The sequence below is a fragment of the Cyprinus carpio genome, chromosome A3 (assembly GCF_018340385.1).
Source record: "Cyprinus carpio isolate SPL01 chromosome A3, ASM1834038v1, whole genome shotgun sequence".
NCBI classification, from domain to species: domain Eukaryota; kingdom Metazoa; phylum Chordata; class Actinopteri; order Cypriniformes; family Cyprinidae; genus Cyprinus; species Cyprinus carpio.
Window position 1 is genome coordinate 16,246,221 of NC_056574.1, and position 19,214 is coordinate 16,265,434.

The following is a 19,214-nucleotide window of genomic DNA, read 5'->3' on the forward strand; positions in this document are numbered from 1 at the left end:
TCAAAGGAGACATTCCGATGGGAGCGCAGGCAGAGGGGGTTTATTCCATAGGACTATCCTGAAACAGCTGTTTTACCTCTAATTAAAGGAATGTAGCAGGTGTCACCTGCACCCCAGCAGTGTGGGGGCACACCTGGTTGAATTAATTTGATCCAAAGTGGTTCAGACACGGCTGCCTGTGCTCTGGTCTGGCATTCAGATACTCAACACATATTAGGCTACTGAAACTGAGCACCTACTTAGCTGGAGTTGCAAAAGTGCCCCATGTAACAGCAAAAAGAGGCCTCTATCCTAACACTGACCCTTGGGACTCTGTTTAGAGAGGTATTGGGGAGGAGAAGCCTGTTTATATCAAGAAGGTATGAAGAGAGCTATCTATCTGCCATTTATCTCAATAAAATTTAGTGTAAAAAATTAATTTAAAAGTATACACTTTGTAATCATTTTGGTTTCATGTGGTTTTAGCATACGAAAATATAGGCCTTGTATTGTGAATGTATCTGCTAGTGTTAAGTAGACTAGACTCATGAATGCTATTTACTCATTTAAAGCTTTCCTTTTTGTTATTTCACAGTGCGTTTAACTTTAGGACCTTCATTTGTCACCTCTGCAGGGCATCTCCCATGTCCATTAGAAACAACGGTAGAAGTTTGCAACCCTTAACCGTTAATAGTTTTTACGCATTCATAAATTGCCTTCAAGATGCACAGGGGCACTGCAGTGGTCATTATTTACATTGACAGGCCACAGCCTGGAAGAAGCACCAGGATGCATTCCAACATAGTGGAATGGATCCCATCAAACATCTCAAAAAACCTGTAAGCATATCGACCTTCTTTTGTAGAGGACTAGACAAAAAATAAAATAAAAAAGTCAATTCTGCAACGTGATTAGGATTATTGATGTGCTGGTGTTGTTTTGTCATTGCGTGTGCACTTTGGTGTTAACATCTGCCAGGTATGTACGCTATGTCAATTTGTCTGAAATGCAGCCTGAGGAAATGCTGTGCATTCTAGTGCACTGGTTTCTTTTGTGCCACAATAATGCATTAATTTCATGAGTCAACAGGCTATGACTGGCGGCTTATGTAGAACTAAACAGTGTTTAATTGGATTCTGATCTGCAGCAACACAACTGCAGGGCTCTTTGCCTTTTTCCCCCCTTTTGCTTTTTTTCCAGAGCACCTAGAGCATGATGGAGGCGATTACTTCCCCCCTCTGGTGGCTTGGTGACTTGGTATTGTGAGCCTGGGGGAAGGTGCTGTTTACGGTCACACTTCACATTGCCCTGATGCCCTGGAAAAGAGCCTGGCAGCAGAGCTAATGCTGCTAATGCTGTCGGCTGCTGCATTGGCACTGTGGAGGCCAACTAGGTGTCATGCTGGGATTAACCTTAAATTGATTACGACACAGAGATCATCTGCTGGCTGACTGACATGCTAAGGACACAGTTCATTTCCCAATCCATGAGTGAAATCTCTAATAAAAATCAGGGTAAGTTTTCAACATTCAAGAGTCTTTCTACCTGTAATCATTAACCACATGTATACAAATCTACACCAATTTATGGATGAATATTTGATATTTAATATATTTCCAATCAAAAGAATCAAAAAGACCCGATTTGATTTCTAATGTTTAAAACAAGAAATAAACTCATGTAAATATAAGTGGAAAAAATATTTTTTTGTAAATAAAACAAAAAATAGAAAATATTACTTTAGTCTTTGTACTTCAAAATTTCACGATTAATTAAATGTTACTTGCCATTTCTTAGAAACTCAGAAATTGCTAGTATATTTCACAATTAATTAAACAGTAAATCCCATACCATTCTTTTTATTTCAGTGTAGTTACCTATATATTTTATTAAAATATCTGAATAAATACTGAAACAGTCATGAATAAAAAATAAAAAAAAACCTTTAATGATGCAGTTTTAGGAGACTTAATGGCCAAGTAAAATTGCATTAAAATCATGGCAATGCTCACAATGCTGCTTTACTTTAGATGAATTTAATATCACAAAAATATTGTTACATCACCCAACCCTATAATCCATACAAACCCTTAGTTACACCATAAAAAAATTCTATATCTTTTTATGCATAGGTCTATTTTCCTCTTTTAGTTTTCCTTTGTTCTCTGCAAATATCCACAATACCCATTACCCAACATTTGCCAGCCTGCAAGTATTTTCCCCTCAAAGAATAATACATTTTTGATGCTGTTATGACTAAGGTTAAGGTTAGGTGTAGTACAAATACATTAGATGCAATCCCCATATGCAGTTGATTGCTTATATACCTCACACGTATATCTACAAAATTCAGTGCAGCAATATTTCATACTCATATATACAATTGATACATTACAACAGGCCCACTACATAGCAAAAGCCATGAATTTATAACAGCACTCTTGTATTTTTCTTCACACTGCATGCTGCAAATGAAGCGGTAATTAGTCTCCAATAATGTCAGTATCCATTCCATTAATGACCTCTTCAAACTCATTGCAAAAGCCTCTTTTTATGAAATATGTTCATCTTCAGCAAAAAATTTGGAGCCAACTACACCACTCCAAGAGGCCAAACTGTGGCCTGCCCTGCTGGATGAGGCTGAAGCACAGGAAGGTGAAGTGCTGAAGTGTTCTCTGGAAAACGGCCAGCAGGTAATGTGAGTGTTGACAGCCTACGGACAGGCATCATCATCATCATCAGGCCCCCGACCTTCAACATAACCCCTCCCCTTCCTCCCCACAGTGTGCGCCGCATTTGAATAATACATTCTCCTCTCCAGCCGAGACAATCCAACCTCCTCCTAGCCAAGGCCAAACAAGTACAGTGTCTGCTCCACAGTACCATTCATGTATACTTCAGACCCCAATACAAAGCACAAACGAGGTCACATTTGTCAGCAAATGCACTGAAAGCAATGTACTTTTTCTCAGTAATGTCAACTATGATTATTTCATCACTTCCCATTGCCAAATGCTGCACACTTCCTATTGCAGAGTGAATGTTGTAACATTATTTTTGCAATCTAGAAGAACTATCTACCCTGGAAATTTAAATATAATATAGTTACACAAGTGCTTGACACAAATGTTAAGAATGACTAGAATGTTTTAAACAAAATGTCAGCTATGTATAATACCTGCAAAACAGGTCTGGAAAAGATCGCGTGATCTTAGAACGCACTTTGCAGTTTACAGGGGAAAAAATATGAGTGAAAACATCTTTTTCTTTTCCAAAAAGATATTTTTAGAAAATATCTTTTTCGAAACTAACAATACATTGGAATTTTTGTTTTCTGTTTATTTTAAATGAGGTATCTGCATCCTTGCTACCAAAAAATAATGGACAATGTAATAATTCATTATATTTTTTGGCATTAAATATTAAATTATTTTTATTTATTTATTTATTTATTTATTTTGGCATTAAATATGAAATTATTTTATTTTATTTTATTTTATTTTATTTTATTTTATTTTATTTTATTTTATTTTTATTTATTTATTTTTTGATGCCATAAAATGCAATGAAATGCCGTAAAATCTGATTTAAAGTTTATAAAAATTAGGGAATGCTTAATTCCTTTTAACAGGAAAAATCATGCAATGAAACATTTGCATACAAAATTTGGGACAGATAAATTGGCTGGGTTTTGATTAGTAAAACTGGTTTTGTTTAGTTTTTTTTTTTTCTCTCTCTCTGAAATGAATTGAATACCAATGCAAAATATATTTGTTTTTTGTTTTTTTAAATAATGTCATATGGTCAAGGCCTCTACAGTTAGACAGGTCAAAATATGCAATTTAATGTTAGCTAATTTTTCTTTACTTTTATGTAACATAGTAATACCAAAAAGATGAAGAAAAAATCAATGTGTACAGTATTCATGAAAAATATCTTTAAGACGCTAAGAAGTCTTTCATGCAATTCTTAGTCCAGTCCACAGATCTACAGAATCAAGAATTCTTTTCACTTCATCATGAGTAAATGAAAGCTATAGTAACAAATGCCTTTGAACAAAAACATCACCCATAAATCACCAAGCCTCAAACTAAACGTTGTATTGCACAGCAGCATTAAAACTACAATCAATAATTTATTCTGTTTTAAATTTTAGTATATATTATCACACATAATTCACATCACACGCTGACCTTGTTTCCAATCACAGAATCGATCTTCAAGAGACAGACCTTATCAAGGTTGTTTGATTGATTCAAAACGCAGGTCTGTTCACGCTGCATGAATTTTCAGATTTAGGCAAGCCACTTAATTACTGGAAAAAATGCATAAGGGGATAACAATCAATAACAATCTATATATTTGAGCCTAAATTTAAATATGAAAAATATGAATATCCTAATTTTAATACAAAGGTGCATGCAATGTCACCAAAATAGCAAGGAATAGAAAGTCACGATCATGTGACGTGATGAGTCTGTCACTATGCCCGAAGTTCACCTTTTATCCAGTATTAGAACTTTAGATGTACTTGGACTGAGCTCAAGCTGTGTAGCCCTTACTCAGAAGCAAAGGCTTTCTGTCTAACAAAAAGACACAGTGGGACCACAAAAGCACTTCTGCATATTAACCTAAGGCCTCCTCCCTGCCATTTAGAATTTTCTGAAGTGTTTCAGTGAGCAGATACTGGCTTACATCTGCAATGTGACAGACTTCTCTTTCATTTTATCATTACTTTTGTCGTAAGAAACTGCTGTCACAGAAATATGTACATTCATTTTTGATACATTATCAGAGTTTGACAAATTATATGATACCAGGTTGATACCATGTTTTTGGACATATTCTACCATTCAAAAGTTAAGGATTGGTAAGATTGTTTTATTGTTTTTGAAGGAAGTTTCTACTATTATTTCTTGAAATCTAAAATACAGTAAGAACAGAACTATTGTGACACAGCAGCATTTTACATTTACTGTTCCTAACAGCACTTTAAATGTGGATTCATCCATCCATAACACTCTTTTTTTATATCTTTTTAAGTGAGTTATTTTTCCATCTAACCCCTTTCTTCGAGCGACAGATGTGGCTTTTTCTTTGAAACTCCATCTAAAGTGCCAGTGTCTGAGAATGTTCTCTGATGAAGATGAAGATGGTGTTTAGTGTGTGTTGTTCAAAGCAACTTCCAGCTGAGCATCAGTAAGCGGTCTGCCTTCCAAAATATAGATTCTTATACTCATTGTTGTGCATCTAGGCTGACCATATTTATTTCTGTGCTAGTTAGATCAAGATTGCTTTTTTCTTTTGTATGGAACAGCCATCTCTCAACAGAACAACAGACTGATGAGTTTCTAAAGAACAAGTTTCTTTTTAGTCTATTTTAAAATCTAAATCTGGCTTGCAGGTGACTTGCAAGAAACTCAATACTCCAGCGCTGAAAAAAAAAAAAACACATTTTACTGCAATTTGCATGCTTCATTAAGTCACATTTTCAACTGTGCCAATAATAAAAAAGGTTTCTCCAGAACCAAATTAGCATATAAGAATGATTAGAGTGAAAAGTTTTTCTAGTAACCTGTAGTAATGGATGCTGAAAATGGGATTTTGCCATCACAGAATTTTTAAATGTATAAAGAAAACAATTACTTCAAATTGTAATAATAATTCAGAATAATTCATTATTAGTAGCACTTTTAAGGGGGTATAGTTTTGATCAATTAAATGCTACCTTGGTGAACAGAAGTACTGAAGACATAAAAATGTCCAATTCCAAACATAACTGTACCAAGTTACTAAAATCCGGGTCGTTTCCAGGCATAAATAGGCAGTTGTCAAGGGTGCCACCAGCTGCAGGAGGTGCCAAGACTTAAAGGTGCTGTATGTAAGTTTTTGACTTTACTTAAGCATAAAAATACCATAATATGTTTGCAGATATTTAAGAAACATGCTAAGTTAACATACTTGTTTATCTGAAAAACAATGCTACAGTCAGTTCTTCTCCTTTGAAAGTGGTCGTTCTGGGCCGGAATGTCAGTCTCTGTTTTGGTTTGTGAAACCCGCCCAATGACAGTTTACACAATTGTATTCTGGCACCCGGGTTGCCAGTTTGCGGAAAACACAGCATATTTCATTTCATTCATTGTCAAGTGAGCTCGTTCCTTTTGGTGTCGTCAATCTGGCAACCTGCGTGTGTGTCAAGTCTGAGGAGGCGTGGCTGGGTGAAAAAAAAATATTTTGAATTTGGACTGCAATACCTAGTTCACCCACTCGGTGTCAATCCTACATACAGCACCTTTAATGCCTCTGTTTGCATAATAACATGGCAAAAGTTAATGTTAAGTATATTTAAGCAACTGAATATTAGCATAAGAATAACAGAATTTTTTACATGTTATCAGAAAAAATGTGATCAGAAATCCAAATAGGTATTGTTTTGATAAAAACGAACGATGGCATCAGCAAAATAAGGACAGTGTTGGTTAGCATGACCAAAAAAAAAAGGAACCCTTCTACAGAAAACATGTCAAAACTCAACTCGTTTCTCATCGTGATCTTTGATAACCCGCTGACCTTCAAACACCACTGCAAAGACAGCTCAATCATGCATGTTTGCACTGTACAACATCAGAAAGATTGGGCCGTTCTTAATGAAGCATGCTGCACAACTTTGCATCTAGTCCCTTGTCATTTCTAGGCCAGACTATAGCAGTGCTGTTCTGGCTGGACTTCCATCATATGCAATGAAACTTCTATAAATGATCCAGAATGCAGCAGCATGACTGGTCTTCAACAAGCCCAAAAGAGCCCACATCAAACATCTCTTTATCTCACTGCAATGGCTACAGGATACAGCTCACATCAAGTTCAAGACATTGATGCTTGCATACCGAACAGCCACATGCTCCACACTCTCCTACTTCTACTCACTCTTATGAACCTGAGGTCAGAAAATGAGCAACACCTTTCGATACAATCTCAGACATGCAAAAAACACATTGCAGAACGTTATCACTCACTGTTCCTTGCTGGTTGAATGATCTTCCCACCCACGTCTGGAATGCCAGCTGAAAGTGTTTTCTTTTATGCTTTCACATTTTCTTAATTCCTCCCTGATCTAGCTTGTACTTTTCTGAACAATGTTGGAAACATTGCATTAATATCGCTTATTGCCTCTTTATGATAAGTAAGTCACTTCGGACAAAAGTGTCTGCTAAATGAATAAACATGTATGTTAATGTAAAGTGTTCTAGTAACATAAAATCTAAAGGTCATATTCTTACATTTCTCATATGAAATATTTTGAATAATTATATCATTAACCTTAAATGCATTACTTGCTTTCTAGATGTATTATATCCCAAAATTGTAACATAACTGTAAATAGCATATTGGGAATGTCATTCATCATCAGAATTCTAGAGCAAGATTTACTAAATTCATAGTTGTTCAACATAAGGGCATTAATATGTAATATTTATGTTTTCATTCATTTTATTTAGAATGTTAAGTCAATTAAACCATTTAATATATGCTTGGACTGGGACTAATCAATAAGGCATCAATAGGGATAAGATTCCAAAATGGTCAGAAATGGCCTTGACTAAAACAGTTTTGTAATGAACATGATGACATGCTGCATTGTTAAAAGTATGCAATATGTTGAGAATTCCTCAGCATGTTTATTCAGTGTATAGTACATAACAAACACAAAGTAACAACAGCAGTGTTCACCACCATTAAAATCTCATGTAAAAACCTCACTGTGCCCCCCTTAAACACACTCCTTCACAGATCATCTAGCTGCGCAAAAATCTGTTTCTTCAACAGCTGGCTCTTTTCCACAGAGCAGTCTGCTCAATGGCCATGGGAGAAATCAAGGGTAAATTAAAAACCAAACAAATGCTGTCATTTAAGTAACACGCAAAACAGATTATCGCAACAAAGAGTGTCCTTCCCAATTCTAGCGGTCAATATTTGCTCCATATTAAATCCTTTAACACGTCTACAGCGATGCTGATCCAAAAGATACAGCTGTATTACATGTGCAGCGACCAATCAAGTGACCTAGTTTGTAAACAGGCTTGCTGACTCAGCAGCAGAAGGTTATGAACACATCAGCAGAACACAGAGATAATCACTGTTTTCATTATATTATGTGCGGCAACATTTTTATTTATTATTTTTCTTGGGAAATGTAAATATTTCTTGAGGCTTATGGTTTCAGATCATTGTTTAGCCCTTCACAGTGCTCCTCATGAAAGCCAGGAACAAGGAATGAATTATTTAGTAGCTTTTTGTCTTTTACCTAATACATCACAGGGTTATCAAAAGGTCATATCTGTGGTACATATGGAAAATAGGCCTCAGATAAATAAACTATAGTTCTTATGGAAAATATACAAAAGATGCCCTCATTACACGCATTGGACACATTTCAAGCATGTACTTGAAACAACCAGGACTCTGTAATAAAAGTGACAATATAATTATCATTCATCTGTTAGTCATCATTAATAATCATGCGACAAATTCATTGTCAATTTACTGTCTAGAACCTGCAGGCCTAATGGAGCAGTGAGCAATAAAGGCCACAGGTTTCCTCCTAATTTGGGGCAATAATGGGAACAGTATATTCATGATGTTTCAGAAGAGAAACAGATATTCTATGCTAACAAAAAATCAACTAATTACAGAAATGAACAGAAATTACAGGTGGCAGCGTTGTGAGCTTTATAGAACTTCCCCCATCTAAATGTTATTTCTTTGGTCAAACCGTCGTTCTTTTTTTACCACTCAAGAGTTTTTTAGACTTGTTTTCCTGTTGCTTATAGGAAGTTGGATATTTGTCTTACAAAAATGCATCTTTTCGCTTAGGCCTTTATTATTCTGATTGGCTAACAATTTTCTTTAGTTTTATTTCAGAAGAGTTTTACAGCTATATCTTTCAGATTGAGCCTTAAAGGGATAGTTCACCTTCAGTTGCTGGTCCCCATTGACTTGCATAGTGTTTCTTTTTTTTTTTAACCCAACTGAAGGTGAACTCTACATATAACAGATCTTTCTATTTCTGCAAAAAAAAAATTGTTAAGACATACTGACATTTTATATATATATATAACAAATACTTTCATATTGTGTGTACACCACTTACGCAATGAAATGACTGACAACAAGGTAATGCGTTCCGGGGCGGAACGTTATATATCTTCTGTGTTTCTAGCCGGACATTAAAAGCTGGCACTACTGCCTTTCGCTTTTCTTTTTACATTAGTTGCACATTTCTTACGTAATTGACGCTAGCTGTTTATTATTTATTATAACAATTATGACGTGTACTATATACTATATTGGTATTTCAATACCTTGAGCAGATCGTCCATCAGAAACAAGTGATCTGCAAAAGTCTCTTCTGCTCATGGCTCCAGTCTGGACTGATGTTCGAGCTGTTTTGCCCTCGACAGTGTGTGAATTCCCGCTTCACTTCAGCGAGAAGATTGAACTGAGTGTGTTGAAGGTTCTCGAGCTGGCTAGAGATGAGGTGTACAGTGAAGCAGACTGTCCAGCTGCTGCTCAAAGAGCTCAGGTCATCATCGATTACTCCTGGGAGAAGCTCAACACTGGGACATGGAGAGATGTGGACAAGGAGTGGAGGAGAGTTTACTCTTTTGGCTGCTTGTTCAAAGTCTTAAGTTTATGTCATGGGAATCCATCTCAATATGATATCCAAGAGGCCATTAAAACATGTGACATGGGTCTGTTAATGGGAGCAGCAGTCATGGACAACATTCTGCAAAGGCTTGTTGGTGTCTTAAGAAATAAAATGAAAACGAAGAGTCCAAACAGAGCACAAAGGAGTGAAGAACCCTGTTCAAAGGTGAAGTCAACAGCATGAAGAATTTGTGACAGCTTGTGTACAGATATATCATGGTTTTTAAAATGTGCTTTCCCTGCTGTGAAGTTAATTAAAATTGTTATTTTAGAAATATTTAGATGCTATTATAGTATGTATAAATATTTTGAAGTAGCTTTAATTTTTATATTTTCATTTAAATTTTCTTTCAAGTTTTAAGGAAATTTATGTTTGTAAATTTTATTGTATATACGTTTATATATACTTACCTTTGAATGTGTTGTTACCTTTGAATACTCCAACATTTTTTTTTTTTTTTTTTTGTGCATTTTATGTTATTATTTTCAAAAACAAGCATTTAATGAAATTGTTGTCTTGGAATTATTATAATCAGTGTATAATTATAATAATGACATAATTTTCAGCTATTATTGTGAATTTTCTTTGTAAAGAAAACATAACATTTGAAAAAAAATAGGTGATTTTTTTTTATTAAAACAAGATTAATAATTAGTTTTAATTTAAAAAAAATACATGTAAAATTATAGATTTACAAATATATTATTTAAATAATATTATTTAAAATTATAAAACTTAATTTTTGTGTTTGTTGGGATCAGTGAGATTGATTGATTGATTGATTGATTGATAAGGTTTGGCCTGTGATTGTTTATTATCAATTGTTGATTCAGGAACACGTCGTAATTTACTAAATCATGCCATGCTCTTTAAAACCTTGTTCTAATAGCTTACTCAGCTGAACATTATTTACTTATTAAGCTTATCTAAAACAGAAAGTAAAACTGGACTGTGTCTCCGAGCCTGTAATAAACCCTGCACAAGCAGTGCCTAGGATTCATTGTCCATCCCTGGAGCGCTTCAGATCAGACTTCCTGGATCCTCAGAAGCCTGTGATAATAGAGGGAATAACTGACCACTGGCCAGCCTTCGCAGAGCATCCATGGAGGTACTGATAAAAATGTATTATTAGATTTTATCTTCTGAAACGTCTGTAAACAACCCTACTGTACACTCTCTCTAAGATAGACTACTTGCGAACTATCGCTGGCTGCCGGACGGTACCTATTGAAGTGGGATCCAAGTACACTGATGAAGAGTGGTCACAAAAACTCATTACAGTGAATGACTTCATAGACCGTTACATTATAGGAACAGTAAGAATCATTTCAGTTTCACTTCATTGTAAGACACAGTGTTTTTGTTTTGTTTTCCTAGAGAAGCTGTAAACTGTCTATAATTATTTTTGGTGGTTTTCTTATAGGCGGAGGATGGAGTGGGATATCTGGCTCAGCATCAGTTGTTTGATCAGGTCAGTTGCATTTCTTTATGGTGCTACTAGAGGACCAGTATCTGAATACTTTTCCTTTAAAGGAATAGTTTGCCCAAAAATGAAAATTTGCCCTGAACAATGGATCCTCTGCAGTGAATGGGTGCCGTCAGAGCGAGAATCCAAACAGCTGATAAAAACCTCACCATAATTCACAAGGTTATAATATAATATAAAATATAAACAACTCCAGTCCATCAATTAATATCTTGTGATGTTAAAATCTATGTGTTTGTAAGAAATCCAGACATTTTTAACCATGGTTATGGTTTAATAATAATAATAATGCTAATCCATAATAACACTTCCTCCAGTGAAAAAGTCCATCCCCATTGTCCTCTCACATCAAAATCCATACTGTTTTTCACTTATAAACGGTGCTCGATCTATGCAGATTTCTCACCTGATTCAGACAAGATGACTTTTTCATTGAAGAAATCAATATTATCAATTTCTTCAATATTATGGATTGATTTTAGCCAGAAGTATCAGTTTGTAGTTAAAATCATCTTATTGATGAATTTATTACAAACACAAACATTTGGATTATTTACATTACTTGTGGATTATTGTGATGTTTTTAGCAGCTGTTTGGACTCTCATACTGACGGCACCCATTCACTGCTGATGATCCATTTGTGAGCAAGTCACGCATTGTTAAATTTCTACAAATCTGTTCTGATTAAGAAGCGAACTCATCTACATCTTGGATGGCCTGAGGGCGAGTCATTCTTCAGCAAGTTTTAATTTTTGGTCACAATATTTCCTTAATTTTCTCGTAATACTGTTAGTAAAGTGCAAAGATTTTGTAATTTTTAGTTTGCGCTATAGCAGTTTTCTTAGACATGGTATTATACTAATGGATGTAGCATCATGCAAAACCAATAACCGTAACATTGGCTGTTATTCATCCTGAAAGGTTCCAGAGCTGAAAGAAGATATTCGCATCCCAGACTATTGTTGTCTTGGAGAGGGGGATGAGGATGACATTACAATTAATGCCTGGTTCGGGCCTGGAGGGACTGTCTCCCCTCTCCATCAGGATCCTCAACAGAATTTTTTGGCACAGGTAAACAAGAGACATGGTTCATTTGGCATTTGAAAGGCAAGGCTTTTGTTCCCCACGTTTCAATGCATTCTGGTTTTGTTTTTGGATGTCAGGTGGTTGGAAGGAAATACATCCGGCTCTACAGCCCAGATGAAACAAAATATCTCTATCCACATCAGTCGCAGCTACTGCACAACACCAGTCAGGTAGTAGAAGACCGAGTTTATAACAGCAGGCTTCATGTTCTTAAAGTGTTCTTAAATAATCAAATAGTCTAAAGCTGTTTTATATCTTAAAAAACAAAAAACAAAAAAAAACATAAGTTTGTTTTCCCACCACCAGGTGGAAGTGGAGAATGCAGACCTGGTGAAGTTCCCAGACTTCTCTAAAGCCTCATATCAGGAGTGTGTTCTCCAGCCCAGAGATGTCCTCTTCATCCCTCAACAGCACTGGCATTATGTGCGCTCCCTAGAGCTCAGCTTTTCTGTCAGTTTTTGGTGGTCCTAATTTGTAGAGAATAAACCGACATGCCCAGTGTGTGCTGTCAAGTCTTTGAACATTGTCTTTACTTGTACAAATGCCAAATATGTTATCAGTTTTAGGCTCAATGTTATACACATATAAATGTATTATTTATTGTAACTGACTATAACTCTAAATCATAGGATAAATTTATATATTATTTATACATTCTGTAAAAGTTCAGCCAGAAGGGGCTTCTTGCCCAAGGTAGGAGTTCATCTTACCCCAGTATAATTTTGAATAATTTTACATTTTGTTGTATCAACTAGAGCAACTGTTTCTATTTATTTCCATTAATAACACATTGGCTGATGCATCATCATATTCAAGCTATATATTTAACAGTACATGTATTTCTGTGTAATTTGCGCTCATGGTTTTGGTTTGCTTGCCTCATGTGCTACCAGTTCAGCTACAGGAACAGTATGTAGGGAACTAAATTAAATGGTTAACCACATTTAGTTGCAACACTTTGAAATTTACTGATAACTTGAAGTGATCCTTTTTTTTTTTAAGATTTTGCTTTGAAAAAAAATTTCGAAGGAAAACTTTTGTTGATTTTTATTTTGTTGATTTTGATTGCTTCCATTGAACTCATTTGTAAGTCGCTTTGGATAAAAGTCTCTGCTAAATGACAATGTAAATGAAGAGAGATATTTGAACAGTTTCTCAATTTTTATTTTTGTCTTAGCAACTGTACAAAATGCTAAAATTCAAAAGAGACAGCAAATGTTTCCATACAAGAGCAAATACATTTTATTTGTATAAACTGATCTTGAATCAGAATTCCAACAAAAATAATGTCAAATTGAAAATGAACCCTATCCAATAACAATTCTTTATAAATAGAAAATGCATGTGAAAAACTTTTAGACAGTTGAACAATCCTCATTAATGGTCAAAAGGCCAGCTGCAGCGATGATTCAGCAGGCAGATTACGACCTTCTTGACCGCCGTGATGGCGTGGGAGCAGTGTTCTCTTTGGATGACGAAGGCAGATTTTGCGAACTCTGTGACTGGGATTGTGGTATTTCTGCAAAGTAGGAAAAGAAACATAAAAACATTGGAATGTAAAACCCTTTTAAGTAAACAACTAACAAATTGTTCCAATTAGATCTATCAGTGGAGCCATGTTAATGAAGAACAGTTAACCAACCAATGCCTGAATCAGACAAATCTACAGTGAGATGGGAACATGACTTGGACATTAGCATTGAAGGGGAAACATGGGGTGAACTGTGTAAGGATGGTGCTACATCATACTGGAACTCTAGATACAGAATAATTCAACTTAACTTCCTTCACCAACTGTATATCAAACCATCAAAACTTCATAAGTTTAATAAAAAAAGTCACCTCTTTGCTTTAGATGTGGTGTGGAGAAAGTAACTTTTTCCCTTCCACATGGACCTGCCATTAAGTTCAGGAATTGTGGTAAAAAGTATTTAATTTTGGAGTTTGGAGTCTGATATCCATGGAGTCAATTTTCCAACAAACCCAGAAGTATGTTTACTGGGTAATTACTCCAATACTAGGCAATACTTCAATAGACCGGACGGATTCTCTTTTCGAGTGAGGTCTTACACTGTAACAATTATGATATCCCGTATCATCCCATTCTATTGTATTTTTTTTTTTGTCTTGTGCACAAAGTTATGTAAGATTTGTGTTTTGTGTATTTATGTTATAGTTCAAAAGCAAAAATAAATTATTGAAAAAGAAAAAGGAAAACTGTTCACCTGGAATCTCGTGAGGCCAGAATTCACTGCATTCCGGGCAACGAGGGTCACTGCGTGCTCTAAAATATCTAGCAACGCACGGGAGATGCACCTTGATTCCACAAATTGGGTTTTCACACATCTGGCACTAAATGTAAAAGAAAAGTTCTTGTTTGCAGTTTCCTCTGTTTGAAAATGCTATCAGGTAACCTCTATAACCAAGGCAATTCTATAGAAATAACATTTCAATACATGTAACATAAGTGAGGCTGATGATACACAGGGCAACTTTTTTTGAGCAAAGTTGCTTGGGCACTTTCCCATTGAGAATGGGTAACAAATTTCTATCTGGATACTCTGAATCGGTCGTGTGCCCTGTGTCCCATCTGGTTGTATGTTGGCAGCAACATTGTTTAAAAAGTTGCCCCATCATCAGCCTGATAAAAATTCAGCTGATCAACTATTAAACAAGCTAAACAGAAAACAACACGGGGGTGATGAAATGATTACTTTTTGGTGAGTTATTCCTTTAAAATTCCTTCTTGCATTTCAAACTAAATGATGGCGATCTAAATCCTGGATTTCCGTAATAAATAAAACTTTACAACCTTTACTCATGTTCATGTCTTTACCTGCAGGGCAATGTTGTGGCACACATGACACACTTTGATGAGGTCTTGGTAGATTGTGCGCATATACTGTTCCATCTCCACAATGCAGCGCACACTTAGAGTGTATTCACCGTCTTTCTAAAGCAGCCAAATAAAAAAATATTGAACTGCTTTTGGAGGTAGTGACTGGTGAGTTGTATATAATTTAACTTAGTCCAATATATGGGAAAAGTCAATTTTAAAATGAATACCTCATTTAACCATTTGTCCTGGACGAATTTGCTTAAGACATGCTCCGTTTCTTTTTTCTTCAGTTTCTTTGTCTGGAGGCTGTCGGCACAATTTAAAATATCGGTGGAGGAGGCAGAACCACTCTCAGAGTCTACAATCAGATCCATCTGAACACAGAGACAAAAAGAGATATGAAAAAAAAAACACCATGACATGAAACTGAGAATAGTCTTTTAAACTCTCATATTCTCAGGACAAATGAGACTCATGAAACTCATCACCAAACAAAAAAACACATTGTGGCTCATCCAGGCAACGAAAACAAAGGAAGCACACATGGCTTTGAATGTTTGATGGGATGTGTTCAAAAAAGACATAAAAGATTATAATTGTTTGTGAGATGTTAGTTTAAGCACCTTGTTTGTCTAGACATGTGACTTTGATGCAAATCTGCTAACATTTGATGACTAATTAATACAGAAAACCAACTAATTTCAATGGGTTTACATACTTTTTCTTGCCACTGTCAGTATGTGTGTGTGTGTGTGTGTGTGTGTGAATCAACATATACCGTTTTTCTGAATAATTCCAGTTCATTATCTGCATAATCAGATGCCATTCTAGTTATGTCCGTCTCTGTCACGTTTACCTGAAAAACAAACACAAGTATTTATTTCTGTTTTGACTTTTAAAAAAATCACATCAAGCACATAAATGTCATACAATGCTAATGTTATTCTTAACAAATAATATATAAAACAAAAAAAAAATACATAATATCAAATACAGAAATTTAACAGACATCAGCAAAAAAAAAAAAAAAAAAAAGGAAGAAGAAATCTCTCCATAGATGTGCATGCAGATTTCAACTAACCAAAGCATAATACTCGAGTCCATCCTCTTCAGACATGCCTTTCCTGATGTGCATAAACAAGGACTGCAGATGAGCGTTGATGAGATTAATGAAATCATCTAATCGGTCTGCCACATAGTGTGCTAGAAAGACAAGATAGATGCTTAATTCAAATAGGACACCTATATACAACTGATCTACAATTTCCAGGTCTGAGACATAGAAGTAATAAATCTAAAGAAAGAATAAATAGATTTGCTTTTTAACTTCGTTTTATTACATTTTGCATTCAGAGCAAAATAAAAACTATGAACACATTATCCAACTGAATTTTGGCTAAATTGCAGTCAGTGGTTTTCTTCATACCTCCGTGGGTCTCACAGCAGTGTTTGTGTAGTGCTGCAGCCTGAGATGCACTGATGATGCCATTGCTCATCATGGTCTGCAAGAAGCGCTTGTGACTGTCTCCCATTGGTGGGGACATTCTGCTTAATGTCCTCTTGAGCTGCAAAAGACTGTATTGAATGTACAGCACTCTCTCCCACCTTCAATTTAAACAATATATAATATCTTAATTACACGTTCAATTTAAACAATATATAATATTAAAATAGTAAATAGTAAAGGTTAACTATAGTTAAAACAATGCCTTGTTGAATCATAAATTAGCTGATACACATTTAGGGCGTTCATATATTGAATCTGGTGCATGTGTTAAAGAACCATTCACTAGGGTGACCATAAGTCCTCTTCTTTCTAGACATGTCTGGCAGGTATTTCTAAATTACCTTACTTCGTTTCCCTATCATTTTCATACTTGTTGAAGGATATGACTGAAAAGCAGTTTGACCAATAGCGTGCAGACATTGTACCTAATCGACCAATCGTGGCGTGCGAGTAGGTGGGATCAACAGAGGACGGTCAAAGCAACGCAAATACGCGTAACTTACATATAATGTAGATATTACGTCAATATGAAAACAAAGGCAAAACCCAGACAATATTTTTTCCAGTGAACATGCAAACTTGCGGTTGAATTACCGGACGAATTTACAGATATACCGCAAACCACAAGCTAAGTTGCACAACATCCTCAATACGACATGCTAACTTACTTTAGCCTGCGTTTGTCAGAGTAATCAGAGACCGACATCCGTCTTTGACCGAAACAGGTGTGTATTAAATACATATTGTGAAAAAGTGCTGCTTCTCACATACCCGTTTTCAATGTACCTCGCCGAGATGTCAATTCGTGCAACGTTCGCGCGTTCCCTCTAGAAACAGTACTTCCGGTCACGTGATCCATTCAGGCGTTTCTTGTAGAAAAACGCTTGTATATATTTTTAATATATTAATATATAGTATATAAGCTATTAATATATATTAGAATTTAATTAATACTTAGTAACAATATTAATAGTTGCGATGCTTAATAGGCCTTAAAAAAAAAAAAATTATTCCTTCCTAAAATATGAAATAGCCAACTTTATTTAGCTGGAAGCAACAGTTTAAAGTTAAAAAATGTCTTGGATGTTGGCTATTTATGTATGTATTTGTTTAATTTGCATTAATGTGTGTGATTTACTTGTGGATTATTGTGATGTTTTTATCAGCTGTTTGGACTCTTCTTCTCTCATTCGTCACCAGTACACGGTTGGCACTTGATAAAAGTGATTATATCAAAACCCATGTGTAAGGCATTTACAGCAAACACCATTACGTTTTTAAAATGTTTTGTGTTTGCTGGGATATTGCCTGGAGGCCATGCTGTATTGTGAAACTCGCCATCTGTTTTCAACCACAAGGCATCTCTAAGCAGAACCCGAGCGGAATGGAGGATGGAAGTAACATATTTCTCCTGTACAACTCACATAGAGAGAGAGAGAGGGGGGGGGGGGGGGGGGGGGGGGGTCTGCTGAATGAATAATAAACCCACTTATAAAAATTACAAACCCCTAACCTTAAGTAATGGTGTAATGTGATATAATTTAAACAATGCTCATTCCTCCAAAACAGAGAAAAACATCTTTCACAAACATTTAAAATGATTAGTGTATATAATGAGTGGGGTTATCATAGCACAATTCCCACCCAGACCACACTAATCTTCAAACCCTGGCTACAGCCGTGGTGCATTCCATTCCCCCAATATGTTTCTCCTTTTCACAGTCTGGCAGAAATGATGCGTGGTTCCAAAATACATGGTCACATGACAGTAAAAGTGTACAGTTGCCAAGATGCAGGGGGTGGGTCAACTTACCCACCGGCTCAACTTACCCCACTCTCCCCTACTTCCATTAAAGATGAGACAGAAGCAGGCTCAGAGAGTGAGGGAGAGCACAATTACATTAAACACTGGGAATCTCAAACACAACAACAAAGTAAAGTACACTATGGCAGACTAGTTTTAAGTAACATAAAAAACTGAGAGCCACTTTGTTTAGGTACAGATTCAGTGGACACATGATGACTCAGTGGACAGGAAAACATGACTGCCACAGGAAAAGAGGCTGTGTCCACACTGAATCCAGACAAAATCGAGACAGAGCTGCACTTTCTCGCAGAATGCACAAAATACTCACAAATTCAGTAAAACTTTTATCATGCATTTATAGATATACACACTGAAAAAAATGTTTCATTTATCCAAACAAAAAAAATTAGGGTAATGATTCACATCTATATTTTTAACTAACCCTAAGGGCAGGTTATTTATTTTTCATTGGCTCAAGTTAAAAAATATAGATCATTACCCTAATTTTTTTTAAGTGGATGAATGAAAAAAAAAATCCAGTGTAATGCTTTTTTAAGCTTTAATGTATTTCTTATTGTTTATTGTATTACTCTTAATTTCTGTTTTTGTTCTTTTCTTTATATTAATTTGTACTACTCCTTTCTTGCACTAAATACAAATTTACAAATATCAAATGTGTGTCATGCCAATTAACACCTAAACTGTGAAACTGTGTGTGTGTGTGTGTGTGTGTGTGTGTGTGTGTGTGTGTGCGAATGAACTCAATCAACCTACACATACATCCAACACACAAGAGAGAC

At 35.6% G+C, this 19,214-nt stretch overlaps 2 protein-coding genes across 7 annotated transcripts; one reads left to right on the top strand and one right to left on the bottom strand.

Moving 5' to 3' along the window:
• Positions 1-9,204: 9,204 nt before the first annotated feature.
• Positions 9,205-12,782, top strand: kdm8 (lysine (K)-specific demethylase 8). Its single transcript, XM_042720703.1, has 7 exons — positions 9,205-9,853; positions 10,624-10,794; positions 10,870-11,004; positions 11,112-11,159; positions 12,097-12,246; positions 12,339-12,431; positions 12,568-12,782. The coding sequence occupies exons 1-7, from the start codon at positions 9,395-9,397 to the stop codon at positions 12,730-12,732; spliced, it is 1,221 nt and encodes a 406-aa protein (XP_042576637.1). The 5' UTR covers positions 9,205-9,394; the 3' UTR covers positions 12,733-12,782.
• Positions 12,783-13,403: 621 nt separating this feature from the next.
• nsmce1 (NSE1 homolog, SMC5-SMC6 complex component) lies at positions 13,404-17,480 on the bottom strand. Of its 6 annotated transcripts, none has more exons than XM_042720666.1 (8): positions 17,379-17,480; positions 16,527-16,665; positions 16,182-16,303; positions 15,879-15,956; positions 15,328-15,474; positions 15,098-15,214; positions 14,487-14,613; positions 13,404-13,780 (listed from the first exon to the last, which is right to left on the bottom strand). In XM_042720666.1, the coding sequence occupies exons 2-8, from the start codon at positions 16,642-16,644 to the stop codon at positions 13,683-13,685; spliced, it is 807 nt and encodes a 268-aa protein (XP_042576600.1). In that variant the 5' UTR covers positions 16,645-16,665; positions 17,379-17,480; the 3' UTR covers positions 13,404-13,682. The 6 variants fall into 6 exon arrangements, with proteins under 6 accessions (XP_042576600.1, XP_042576627.1, XP_042576617.1 ...); XM_042720693.1 differs by having other exon boundaries at positions 16,527-16,675; positions 17,379-17,458; XM_042720683.1 differs by having other exon boundaries at positions 16,527-16,705; positions 17,379-17,455.
• Positions 17,481-19,214: the final 1,734 nt, after the last annotated feature.

What these genes read in the sequence shown, in the direction of transcription:
- kdm8 (XM_042720703.1), top strand. Translation starts at nt 9,395, where the DNA reads ATGGCTCCAGTCTGGACTGATGTTCGAGCTGTTTTGCCCTCGACAGTG. An exon ending in CCTTCGCAGAGCATCCATGG is followed by an intron (nt 10,795 to 10,869) that starts AGGTACTGATAA and finishes TACACTCTCTCT; the next exon opens with AAGATAGACTACTTGCGAAC. An exon ending in AGCATCAGTTGTTTGATCAG is followed by an intron (nt 11,160 to 12,096) that starts GTCAGTTGCATT and finishes TCATCCTGAAAG; the next exon opens with GTTCCAGAGCTGAAAGAAGA.
- nsmce1 (XM_019068467.2), bottom strand. Translation starts at nt 17,313, where the DNA reads ATGTCGGTCTCTGATTACTCTGACAAACGCAGGCTAAA. An exon ending in GACTCGAGTATTATGCTTTG is followed by an intron (nt 15,957 to 16,181) that starts GTTAGTTGAAAT and finishes TTTGTTTTTCAG; the next exon opens with GTAAACGTGACAGAGACGGA. An exon ending in CTGGCCTCACGAGATTCCAG is followed by an intron (nt 13,781 to 14,486) that starts GTGAACAGTTTT and finishes CCTACTTTGCAG; the next exon opens with AAATACCACAATCCCAGTCA.